The sequence below is a fragment of the Solea solea genome, chromosome 1 (genome assembly GCF_958295425.1).
Source record: "Solea solea chromosome 1, fSolSol10.1, whole genome shotgun sequence".
NCBI lineage: Eukaryota > Metazoa > Chordata > Actinopteri > Pleuronectiformes > Soleidae > Solea > Solea solea.
Window position 1 is genome coordinate 21,053,784 of NC_081134.1, and position 13,420 is coordinate 21,067,203.

Below are 13,420 nucleotides of genomic sequence, written 5' to 3' on the forward strand. Positions count from 1 at the left end.
TTATTTATAAGAATTTTTGGGAAAGCTGCAGTAAACAATAACGTGTTCAGCCAAATGTTTTTTTTTAACTTCAGTTTTTATTCCTGGTAAGATTTAAATTAACTAATAATAAATAGTAAATATAATAAAATTAGAGCTGTAAAATAATTAAAATTTGAGTTTAAAAACAGTCCCACATCATGGTTTATACTTAATACAATGAATAAAAAGTAACTTTTATCCACCTACTGTAACTGTAACTACTGTTTGCGCTCTATATATTGTAATAATCAGTGTGATAAAGGCTCATACGTAATCATTAATTATATAAATATTTATAGTGAATATACAGTATATATATATATATATATCTGTGACCTTGTTGCCAACATATAGAAATTACGATAATACAAAGCGGCCCGAAATTCAGTCTACTTGTGTGTTTTTATGGAACATTAACTGGTGTAAAGATGTCACTTTGTTGCCAGAGGGAATTTATGCATATTTTATGAATATATTTAGCCCACACACACACACACACACACACACAGTTTTGTGAACTAATATTTATGTTTCATATTTATAACAAACATAAGACAAGGCGATACAACAGGAGACTCTGAACTGGGAGGGTGGTGCCCTCAAATTGTCTTGACGTGCCCCTGCATATGGATAAAATGGACTATGAGGACGTTGTCGTCAAGTTTTTGTTGATTGTGTCAAGTATTTAGGCTTTTGTGAACAGAAATGTCTGGTTTCAGTGTGTGTGTGTGTGTATGACAGCAGCAGATTGTAGTCAGAGGCCTGAGGCTGTGACATGGCACTGTGTTTGCTGCCTGTGTGTCCCATATACTGTACACACACACACACACCATATTCTTAGATTCACAGTTAAAAAAAACCCAACATAAATCGGCAACAGTAAAATACCACAAGACCTTAAATAGTTAATCACCTTTTTAGGTTGTAGATACAGTAAATTACCCTTAACTTTACAACAGTCATTTTTTTAGCATTACATTTTTTAACTAATTAATTTTTTGTGGATTGACATAAAAAGCCCAAAAACAATTGCTGTTTCAGTCCACTAGGTGGTGCTAAGTGCTCACTCTCATTCTCCACCAAAATTGTTGACAGAATATGATTTAGCAAATACTTCGCATATCACAATATCATGATGATATCGCATTGTGAGGTAAATATCATGATAATATCGTATTGTGAGTTAAATAGCGTGATAATATTGCATTGTGAGATAAATATTGTGATAATATTGTATCACGGTGTCTCTGGTGATTTTTTCCTCATCTATTTTACATCATCATCATTTACAGCAATTAAAAAAATACGAATTACAAAACTGAACATGTATTTATATCTAATTTACTTTCACTGCCCACTAGGGGGCTGCAGCCTTCACTTGGGGAATGCTGGCTTAAACTAAACCCATTTAGAACCCAAATTCCAACTCTCAAACCAGGTCTTAACCTGGATTTTAGGATTTAGAGTTGGATTTAGCCTCTAAAGTTTTGAGGACCAGACAAAATGTCCTCACAAGGTCAACATGTCCTCGCAAAGATAGGTGTAAATCAAAACTTGTCCTTGCAGCCTATGAACACACACACACACACACACGCACGCACGCACCCGCACGCACGCACGCACACACCCACACACACACACACACACACACACTCACTCCCTCCCGCTCTCTCTCATGTGCACTCCCCTTGTTGAAAATAGGTTTTTAGCACACCATAGTGACACGGTTCTAAATGAGAGGTTGTACAATAAGGAGATGTATCACTTTGTTGTACTTTTGTTCATACACAAAATAATGAAAACAACAACACCAATAATAATATATATTTATAATAATAATAAGATAATAATAGATGAGAAGCCAACATATTTCAGCCTACTTCATTTTAGGCAGGTAACAAATCAAAACAAAGCAGCTAATCATTTAAATTTCAGCAGTTCTCTGTTTCATGCCAATCATACTCAGTAATACTTGCATGTTTAAAATAAAATCTGTAAAATCACATCTTTGCATTACAGTATAATTCAATGTTTTGATGTTATCTAACATAGTAATGCACTGTCATGCAGCAATTTTAAAGATAATTCACCAGGTTCCACAATATTAATTGTAAATCAAATTGGATTATCTTTCAGAATTACTGCAATTAGATTATTTTTCCAGAAGAGTTCAGAACCTAATGTCAGATATCTCTAACATACTGAACACACTGTGTGTCTATATTACATTTATAAACAGTCCAAAACAAAGTCTCTCACTGCGGTATTTGATATATTTATGAGAGTAAACGTGCACAGAGTGAGACCTCTGTAAATTTACACCTCTCTCTCAAATTCTCCTCCACCCCTGGCACCTGCTGAATTTCGTCAAGTTAGCGAAATTTACACTTTTTTTTAAGAAACAGGATGTTGATGTTCTGTCCACGGGTACAATGCTACCTTCAAAATAAAAGCTGGAAGATTGTTGATGTTTGTACAAAGATGTTAAAAAAAAACATTTTTGGGACAACATTTTTTTCTGGGTGTAAAATATCGTGCCATCATTATCGACTGGAGTCGCAACGGCTTTACTCTGAGATGCGTTTGCGTCCAAGTGGTCTGAAAGGGGCGCGGTTAACTCAGCGGTCAAAACTAGTTCCGACTTCCGACATAAATGGAATATACTACTACTCTCAATATTTGACAATATTCTCCCAATATTTAATTGAAAACGGGTGATTTTTTTTAATTGGGGAAGCAAAGGTGTTGAGTGAGATTTTATTTTGAAAGTCACAACCGGAAACGTGTTTGTGTGTTTCGCCCGAGCTTGACGTCGTCACCTGCTGCTGCAGCAGAGCAGAGCAGGAGTGAGGGAGAATAACCACTGAGCTTTTTACCGGGGTATTTAACCGGGGGTTTTTACCGGGGACAGTCCACACACAGCATCGACACACACCGTGTCAGTGCTGTCCTCTCACCTCCCTCCACAAAAACAAATCAAATCCACAGTTTAGGCTTGAAAAAGCTGGGGGGCAGATCTCATTAATCCCCCCCCCCATCTGTGTCAGCGGGCAGATGGAGCTCCGCAGTTAGAGGGGTTTAAATCTCTTATTTTTCATTTTTCGGGAGAACCGGACTCGGTCGGAATTACGCCAAAATTACGACGGGAATCAAGTACAGCTCCCTGTCTCCCGGCAACGGGAGCGACCAGCGGGCGCTCGTGATGTCTCGTGCCAAGGAGCGGCTGAAAGGCGGGAAGGAAACCAAGGACAGTGTCACTCTGTTACCGTGCTTTTATTTTGTAGAGGTGAATATCTATCTATCTATCTATCTATCTATCTATCTATCTATCTATCTATGATGGAATTGCTGTCTGTTGTATGATTGATTGAGGTTGTCTGACTGACAGGTCACTAACCACTGACTCTTTGACTCACTGACCGACTGACTGACTTATTGGTTGACTGATTAACTATCTATTGACCGACTTGTTTGTTTACTGACAGACTGGCTGACTGGTTGGTTGACTGACTGAGCCACTGGTTGAATAATTGACCTACTATTTGACTAACTAGTGGAATAACCAACTGACAGGATGACTGATAGGATGACCGACAGATTACTGACCGTAAGACTTGTTGAACGACTGAATTACTGGTAGTCTGACTTGATGGGTTGATTGACAAAATGGCTGATTGGTTGGTCGACTGACTCACTTACTGGTAGATTAGTTGGTTGATCAACAAAATGGTGGATTGATTGACTGTTTGGCAGAATCCCTGGTAGACTGACTAGTTGACTGGTAATCTGACTAACTGGTAGTCCAACTGGTTGACTGACTAACTAGTATGCAGATTGGTTGACTGACAAAATAGTAGATTGATTAATGTTGACTAACTGGTAGATTGACTGGTTGACTGACTGGTTGACTGACTGAATAAATTACTTGATAGACTGACTTACTGACTGACCGTTTGATTGACTGTTAGACTATCTATCTGATAGAATCCCTGGCAGACTGACTAGTTGATTGACTGTCAATCTTACTCTCTGGTTGACTAATGAATAAGTGGATTAGTTGACTAGGTGACTGACTGGTAATCTATCTGGTTGACTAACTGGTAGATGAACTATTTGACTAGTTGACTGACAGGTAATCTGACTATCTGGGTTAGACTCTCTGGTAGATGGACTAGTTGACTGACTGGTAGTCTGACTATCTGGTTGACTAACTGGTATTGATGTCACGATCTGATATTGGTATCGGATATCGGTCCTGAAGCTCCTGAAGTAAGAAGTAAGTACGTCTGCGAGGCCGGTCCTCGGGCTCTGAGTTTACCTGCGGGACGAGTCGCTCACCCTGTGTGGTTTGGGCTAATCCAAAATAGTGAAAACAAGGGGGGGTGTTCTCTGAAGACACGCTGTTACCTGTGAAACACGGGTGCTCTGAAAAGACCCCCATTAGCACGTGGTACTTTCCTCCTGATGAAATTAACCATAGACTGTATGAAATTAACATGGCAAAAAATCGAATATTCTTATGTTGAAGGTTAAAATTTATGTAACCCATTGGTTAATAATAAATGGGTGCGTTTTTTTCTGTTACTGACTATTGTTCTCTGTTTAAGTAATATTACTTGATTCTAACATTCCACACTACAAAATCGGTATTGGCCAATACTCAAGGCTACAATATCGGTATCGTATCGGAAGTGAAAAGGTTGTATTGCGACATCCCTACTAATTGGTAGATTTACTAGTTGACTTGTTGACTGACTGGCGTAAAACCATGTCCTGACGTCACTCACCTGACATGAATCAGGCAGACCAGGCTGTCCTGTTTTGTTTTTGGTGCATTTGTTTTTACAGTGAGTGTTTTTACAGCACAGACAGGTGGGTGACACTGACAGATGCTGGGGCCCAGCTCTCTCTCTCTCTGTCTCTCTCTGTCTCTCTCTGTCTCTCTCTCTCTCTGGCCTGCACCACAGTCACAGATAATCAGTCAGTCGTCATCTGTGGACACCTGGACACACTGACAACAGACGGCGTTCTATGTTGAGAGGCGTCGTCGTTGTCGTCACAGTGATCCAGACACTCACTTGTCAGCTCCTGCAGCAGCAGCGACAGACGGACGCAGCTGGAGAACAGTGACACAGAGAATCTGTATTCTCTTCACTCTGTTGTTTTTGCAGCCAGTCTCACTGCAGTCTCTCTCTCTCTCTCTCCACTGCATATTTTGAGTCAAGTTCAGCGTGACACACTTTTTACAGACTGACCAATGGAGACGGAATCTCAAGTGTTTTCAAGTCACCCATAGACGTGACAGAACAGTCACAGTGTCACTGTGTCCATGGCTAACACACAGTAGTATTTGTATTAAGTATTAAATTGATAGACTATTCTTACGTTATCTTAAAGTGTCCAAAAAACCTGTGATTACACCACTAAAAAGTGTTTGTGACCACAAGCATTGGTGGTCACAAGCATTGGTGGTTCAGTGGTAGAATTCTTGCTTGCTAGCGGGAGGCCCGGGTTCGATTCCCGGCCAATGCATGACATGTTTTTCCTCCCAACATGTGCTGTGAAACCTACTTAAATAATACTCTTGTAAAGACTTATGTTACCCCTCAACTCCTCTGTTATTCAGAGGATTGTTATCTGGTAGTGCCTCGAAATGATAGGACGTTTGGTTTTGAGCAGGACTGAAGTTGTGTCAGAGATATATGCAAAAAAAAGCTGGAAAAACATGAATTTGTTACGTTTTATAGCAGTTTTTGAAGTGGACACTTTTGCCCTTAATGACTTAAGAGGGTAGTAAATTAAAGTGATCCCTGAGGGGTAAGAATACCTCTGATTTTCCTGCTCTGGACCTCTTGAACGTTATTATGTAACATGGAGAGCCATTTGTTGTTGTTTAAAGAAACATACAGTCAGACCCGTCGCCAGACCTCAGTCTTAATGGGGGCATATAAAATTCATGGGGGAGGGGCACAATTATTAGCCTACAGTATGTTTATTTTTTATTATCTTATACTCTATTCGCGCAACATGTAATCATCACATTAAACATAACCAACAGCAATATGACCCGGTATAGCCTACAACCAGTGCGTAATTTGTAAATCATAAGGTGCCAGAAAGCAAAGTACATATGACAGCGCAGGGATGACGAGACGGGCACAGGTCCCTGAACGCATACAGAAAACGGTGCTGAACACGCAAATAAATAATATCCATGGTATAGATTTTATGACAATAAATTAAGATTATTAAATGCCCACATCACCACAGGTGGGACCATAGACGTCAGATACACATGTCCCCAGCACTATTTATGATCAACAATTTTGACCCCACCACTTCTAAAATGTTTATCAATTTATCATTAACACTTGAGCTACTGGAAATAATGTACCTACTAGAAATACCATAGTTGTCATTTTGACTGTTCACAATTCATTTGTGTATAATTTCCATAATCACAGTACAAAGTGAAAATAAATAGATGTGTAATATGAATACAGGTGATCGTAAATATGAGGAAGCAAAATGTGAATTGTATCAAGTGAGAAAATGTGTTAATTACAGATAAAACAGATAAAAGCCCCTTTTATTTTTTTTTCATTTATGGTCTGTTGTGTAGGACTAGATGTTGCTATCCCTCAACCGAAATTAAAAAAACAAAAAACAAATAAATGACCAATGGCCAATGGTCAATTGAGTGATAGCATCCATTGGGTTGTCAAGTGGGCGCCCACCTTCTTGGGTGTTTCGCTGATAGCACGACACCTCCAGGTTCAGCAGTGAATCCCAGCGTCCCAGGTTCACTCCCTAGATGCCATCAACTCATTTGAAGGCCCAGGCAGAGTCCTTCCTCTTCGTCCACAGCCACTAGCTGCCCTTCTCAGTAGCCCTGGAGAGGTCTTTTACTGCCTGCCGAAGGGCCTTCCCTCGCACCTAAGTAGCCTGGATGTTGAGGTGGCTACGAACCCTCTGCAGCCTACTTTCACTGGGCGTACGTTCGCTTTCCTGCCGTGTTGTTGTGCATCGGCTGCAAGTTCAGCGTACCTCAGCTTCTTGCGTTCGTAGGCGTCCTCCACTGCACTCTCCCAGGGCACTGTGAGCTTGATGATGTACACAAGTTGAGTGAGGCTGACCACAGAACAAGGTCTGGTCGCAAGTTGGTGGATGCGATCTCAGCTGGGAAGCAGAGCTTCATGCTCAAGTCTGCCAACAGCTTCTCTGCCCAGCTGCCCAGTGTCTGGTCTTATGGTGGCTTGATTGCCCCTCGCCCTCCCGGACGAATGGTGTTGATCGCCAACAGGATGGTGTGGTAGGAAGGGCGTTCACACTTGTGCGACGACTTTTTAGCACTGCTGCAAGACACTTTAGCACCTGGTTGTGCCGCCAGGTGTCGCGGCCTTGGGTAAGGCCGGTCTTGCATCGTCGGTCTTATAACTCAATAGAAATTAATTATTTCTTTAAACTTAAAACTGTTGAATTAATGAATGCATTAATATATGTATATGTATATAATATCAAATCATTTCACTCCTCTCTTGACATTCCTGTCAGGGCTTGCGCACCACGTTGTGTCTGGCTTTTGCTCTTTTGCACGCACAATGAAGTTTCTTCCTGTCATCAACGCATTTTTTTGAGAACTGAGGCATTTATTGCAGCCAGGTCGCTGATATGGGAATCAAAACAAAAAAATACTGTATATGCAAAAAAAAGGTGGAAAAACATGAATTTGTTACGTTTTATAGCAGTTTTTGGAAGTGGACATTTTTGTCCTTCATGAGGGTAGTGAATTCAACTGATGTCTGAGGATTAAGAATACCTGTTATCTGCCTGCTACTGTAAATCATGTCAAAATGTCAGCTCTGCCAGTGTCTCTGGACCTGAGAAACGTTATTATACAACATGGAGAGTCGTAGACATGTAGCATTGGTCATTGTTTGCAGATATACACGGTAGGGAGATTATTTTCCCAGGAAATCAGGCTGGAGAGCGAGTTCTCCTGATTCTCACAACAGTGTTTGTTCCTCACTCCAGGACTAAACCACGTAGTGCTGCTGTATTTAGTTCATCCGCCTCCAGTCTCTGGATCGGCCTCTCTGTGGGCCTGAGAACGTGCTTTCGAATTCCCTGTAAAGCAAATACAGAGATTCCCCCTTTCACAGGTTATATATGTCAGAGAGTAGTCACTGGAAATTACAGCTGTTAATATGGAAAATATGGAGTAAAGACTGAAAACAGTGACTTGATGATGCACTGGAGCCGCAGTTAGCATAACTCCACCTCTAACGGTATAATAACAGGATCAAGTCAAGTCAAGTCAAGTAGTTTTATTTGTCAAATGTACTATATGTACGACATACAGCACAGATGAAATTGCAGTCCTCTCAGACCCACGGTATAATATGTAATAGCGATATAAAAACAGTGTACCGTTCACTCATTGAACTGAGCTGAGACGTTTTTGTCCTTGAAATATGTCTTACCTTGATGTAAAAACAACTTTAACAAAATTAAGTTGAGGAAGAAGAGCAGACCCCTGCTGTGAGGCTGCAATACCCCTGATAGACGCAAGAGGGAGACAGAGAGCAGGACTGTAGATGAATCAGCAACTGTGTTTGTGGAAAGTATGTTGTTAAAACTCACACCAAAATGATGAAAATGACGCTTCTGTACGTGTTTGTCAAACAAGAGGCTTGATACAAGAGCGTTTGCGTTAATATTTGGTACAAACACTGAAGTTTGCGGACTTTGGTCAGTTTATAAACTTGGACTTTGGTCCCCACTAAAGTGTATAAACCATGTGTGTGATTGGCAGTGCGTTAGAAGGAGAGGAGACAGAACTCCTCCAGTGGACATGGACCCACATAGAGTACAAGCTGTAGGTGACACTGTGTCTGACTGATATTCGTAGGCGTTAAGTGGACACTCTGAATTGACCGTAGGTGTGAATGTGAGTGAATAGTTGATCGTTTCTGTGTTTTCTGTCTAATGGACTCGCAACCTGTCCAGATTGTGACGTCACCTTTCCCCCTATGCCAGCTGGGATTAGCCCCCGCGCGACCCCTTCATTAAGCAGTAGACAATGAGTGCGTGACATTTTCTGACATTATGTGAACAAGTATTTATTGTAAAAATAATCAACACGTTAATCTGTTAATTGCTAGTCGCAGCTTTAATATCGCGCCTTCCCTCAAAATCAACAACAAAAGTAAAATAGGTGAATTTCTCTTTGGACTTTGGTGCATTGAGTGAGTTGTTTACAACATAAACAAGCATCCAACCATAATCCCGACCATCTAAAGACAGTGCGTGTGTGTGTGTCACGGTGTCGACTGTTGCAGGAAAAACTCAGCTGATGCAGAATTATCTGCTGAGTTCATGCTTTTCTTGAAATGTAAACAGAGTGACAGAGATGGTAGGCGGTGTCGTCTTGACCTCTTTTCTCCCCCAACAGTGAAGTGTGGTGAGGAAACAGCGTAACAGCACATAAGTGTGTGTGTGTGTGTGTGTGTGTGTTATTGTCACGCGATGGGGTTCTAAAAACCTTCCCCTCGCTGTGCTCTGAACAACACTTCGGAATCTGTCATGATTGCTACTCGTTTCTCTTTCATCCTTGGCGACGGAGCTGTGCTGTTTTCTCCTGCACCATCACACCTTCCTACCCACTGACTGACTGGCTGCTAGGCAACATAACCCTCTGAATGGGATGTATTTGTATTTCTGTGTGATCAGGGATAAAGACGTTGAGAACATTTTCTCCACTGCAGCCTGGTTTTCTGCACACGTGTGTGTGTGTGTGTGTGTGTGTGTGTGTGAACAGTAGCCACTCGGGCTTCTTTCTTTAAAGTGTCTGCATGCCATAGTACACACTGGATGATTAAAGGGAAGCTGCAGTATGATGTCATTTACAACTTTATTTGTAACAGTTTTAAACAACCACAGTGGACCAAAATGCTTTTTGCACATTGTTCTCCATGCTGTGATTAAATATAGACAGACGTTTTGTTTTCTTCTTTAAAGTCAAAGTCAAATTTTATTTATATAGCACATATACAAACAGCTGAGCTGCAACCAAAGTGCTTCACAGAAAGTGCTAAATACAAAAAGACATAAAAAGAAAAGAAAAGAGAAAAAAGAAAAGGGTTAAAAGACAAAGACTGATTTAGACAATTTAAAAAGTAACTAGTCAAAGGCAAGGGAAAAAAGGTGAGTCTTTAACTGGGATTTAAAAATATTTAAAAACTGGGGCGCCCGGATGTGTAGGGGGAGGGAGTTCCAGAGTCTGGGGGCTGCCACAGTGAAGGCTCGGTCCCCCCTGGTTTTTAGCCTGTTCCTGGGCACTTCCAACAACAGTTAGAAGAGTGCTCTAGAAGGGATGTGGTGGTGGAGAATATCAGACAGGTAGGTGGGGGCCAGACCATGGAGGGATTTGTAAACAGTCAGGAGAAGTTTAAAACCAATGCGGTAGCGGATGGGGAGCCAGTGGAGTGATGCAAGGACCGGGGTGATGTGATCTCGCTTCTTAGTACAGGTGAGGAGTCGGGCGGCTGAGTTTTGAACTAACTGCAGGCGGCGGAGTTGTGATTGGTCGATGCCAGTGTATAGGGCGTTGCAGTAGTCCAGTTGTGAAGTTATGAAAGCATGGATGACTTTCTCCAGATCACTCTGGGGCAGGTAGGCTTTGGTCTTGGCAATAGTTCTCAGGTGGGAAAAGCTTTTTCGAACTACTGCGCTGACCTCCTGCTCAAACTTGAAGGCACTGTCAAAAATCACACCCAGATTTCTGACAGAAGGCCTGATGTTAGAGGCGAGAGGGCCCAGGGCATCAGTGGAGAAGGCTGGAGAGGTTTTTCCAAAAACAATGATCTCAGGCTTGCTCTCGTTGAGGTTGAGGAAGTTTGCACCCATCCATGCTTTGATGTCAGCCAGACAGTCAAGCAGTGGATGGAGTGCAGCCTGCCCCTCAACCCTGAGGGGGAGATACAGCTGGACATCTGCATAACAGTGGAAGGAGATGTTGTGTTTAATTAGGATTTCCCCTAGGAGTAGAACGTACAACAGAAAGAGAATGGGGCCTAGTATGGACCCTTGAGGGACCCCGCAGGTGAGGGGGGCAGCAGATGAGATGGAATCACCAAGCTGTACAGAGAAGCTCCTGTTGGCCAGGTAGGACAGGAAGAACTTCAAGGCTGTGCCTTTGATGCCTGTGTGATGCTCTAGCCGAGACAGCAGGATCCTGTGATCCACCGTGTCAAAGGCTGCTGTAAGGTTGTTTAAGACAGCTATCGCGATGTATCGCTGTATGATTGTCTCGCAATATACTGACTCCCACCCCTAATGTTGTCTAATATTGTATTTTGTTGTGTTGTTGTTGTTGTGTCCTCTCTCCTCTGCAGCTCCCCATCCTGGCCTCGTCTGTTGTCAGTCTTTACTTCTTGGAGCTGACAGACATTTTCCAACCGGTGCATTCTGGGTACAGCTGTAATGACCGCAGCCTGTCTCTGCCCTACATCCTGCCCAGACAGGAAGTCTGTCCTCTACCTCTGCTCTTCAGTCTGGCCTTTGCTGCTCCCACAGTCACTGTGAGTATGATGTCATCACCACCCTTGGACCAGTTTCTTAACCCTAAACCTTCACAGAGAACAGCAGCCACTACAACATGTTGGATTTTGGTGGTTTTCAGTGTATTTTGGAGCAAGTAAGTCCAAACACCCAGTAGCATTGAGTGCCCACAGGTCTGCACATCAAAAGCCATTCCTACCTGTTTGTTTGTTTGTTTCTTTATTTATTTATCAGGACAGTGTACAATTACATTATGCATAAAACAGCAGTGATGCTTGTACCAGACTGTAGCTTAGTAGCTAATTTCCATCTGTAGTCCAAGTGCAAGACATATATAGTGCAAGTTAATACACCATTCAAATACATTATCTAGACATCAAACCTACAGCATACATACAGCATACGTACTGATATGATCTAAAAAAGCACAACTCAACACACAACTAACATTCAGATAAGGTGCAACCTTCATAGTGCATACAGTACAAGTCAATCACGTATCAATAATCTCAATAAATCACTTAAATCAGAGATGCGTACATCTCTGGTTATCCAGAGAACCATGTTTTTGCTTCTCTTGCAAATGAAGTGAGTGAATTCAAGCTCAGCAGCTCAGATGGGAGCTTGTTCCACTGTTTCACAGCCTTTGACGAAAAAGCAGATTGGGCGAAATCTGTCTTATATTTAGGGTAAACATCATATTTCTGTTTGTTGGTGAAATACATGACTGCAGTGTTTTCGATGTTCAAGGTGAGGCAAGAATCGTGGAGCCATTGAGCTATTCTGTCCATGGCTGATGTAAGTTTGGCTGCAGCTTCTGCCATGTTCTTTCCATGAGTGTATATGACGGTATCATTGGCGAACATTTGCATTTTGGCATTGTTACATATTGTACTGCTCCTAATTCTAGGATGGGTTAAATGCAGAGAAATAATTTCCCTAAGGGGATTAATAAAGTATAAGATCATGGTACGGTTCAGGGTTTGGTACAGATAAACCCTGGGTCAGTCTTGTGTATCGACTGAGAACAGAACCTTTACTTTATAGACGGGGTAACGTGACGTCGTACCAGTGTGACGACAATGAACAACGACATCGAAAGTGTCACAGAAGCTCGGTTTGTGGCTGTTTGTCTCAACAAGACATCAGTGTCAACAACGTGTGTTGAAAAAACACTGATCACAAAAGAGTGATGTTTTTCTGTCGCATCAGCTGACTACTACTGTACCATTTTACTGTGATACCCCAAATCAAAGCCTAGCCTGCACATATGAGCTTTACCAGGCTTTAATATTTTCAGCAAACTAGTTTATCTGCATTTGTGACCAGATGTCTCTCTGTCTCTCTGTCTTCCAGATTCTGATAGGGGAGGCCATTCTCTACTGTTATCTGTCCAGGAGGTCGACCGCCACACAGACCGAGGCAAACATCAACGCTGCAGGCTGTAATTTCAACTCCTACATCCGCAGGGCCGTGCGCTTCATAGGTGGGTGGACACGCGCACACTTTTATTCCCACAGCAGTCAGTCAGTGTGTGTCTTTTTCTTTTTTTCTTTGTGCGACTAAAACAAACAGTCAAAGCAGAAACAGTGAGGCATAAAATGGCTCTAACATTAACTTAACTGTCACAACGATAATTATAACCAGAGATCATGAAGAAGATATTGACACAGTGTGTGGTGTTTAGCCATCAATTCAGTTTGAATGGAAGTCTATGGGGAAAACATTTTCTCCAGGAATTAATGGCTCAATAACCAGTTTCAGCGCTTCTGTGATTGACAGCTGGTATCGTCCAATAGGAGCCTGGAGGAGACGACATTAAGCTACCAATTTCACC

At 41.9% G+C, this 13,420-nt stretch overlaps 1 protein-coding gene across 3 annotated transcripts in view; it reads left to right on the plus strand.

Annotated features, from left to right (window-relative positions):
• Positions 1 to 13,420, plus strand: part of LOC131461115 (phospholipid phosphatase-related protein type 4-like) — a 30,206-nt gene that overhangs the window by 415 nt on the left and 16,371 nt on the right. Inside the window, exons 1-3 of one of the 3 annotated variants that reach the window (XM_058632123.1) lie at positions 2,844 to 3,307; positions 11,418 to 11,603; positions 12,940 to 13,069. In XM_058632123.1, coding sequence (XP_058488106.1) covers positions 3,224 to 3,307; positions 11,418 to 11,603; positions 12,940 to 13,069 — 400 coding nt within the window. In that variant the 5' untranslated portion in view covers positions 2,844 to 3,223. Of the gene's footprint in view, positions 1 to 2,843; positions 3,308 to 11,290; positions 11,604 to 12,333; positions 12,382 to 12,939; positions 13,070 to 13,420 lie in introns of those variants that run through there. The other 2 variants (XM_058632138.1, XM_058632132.1) reach the window with 2 other exon arrangements.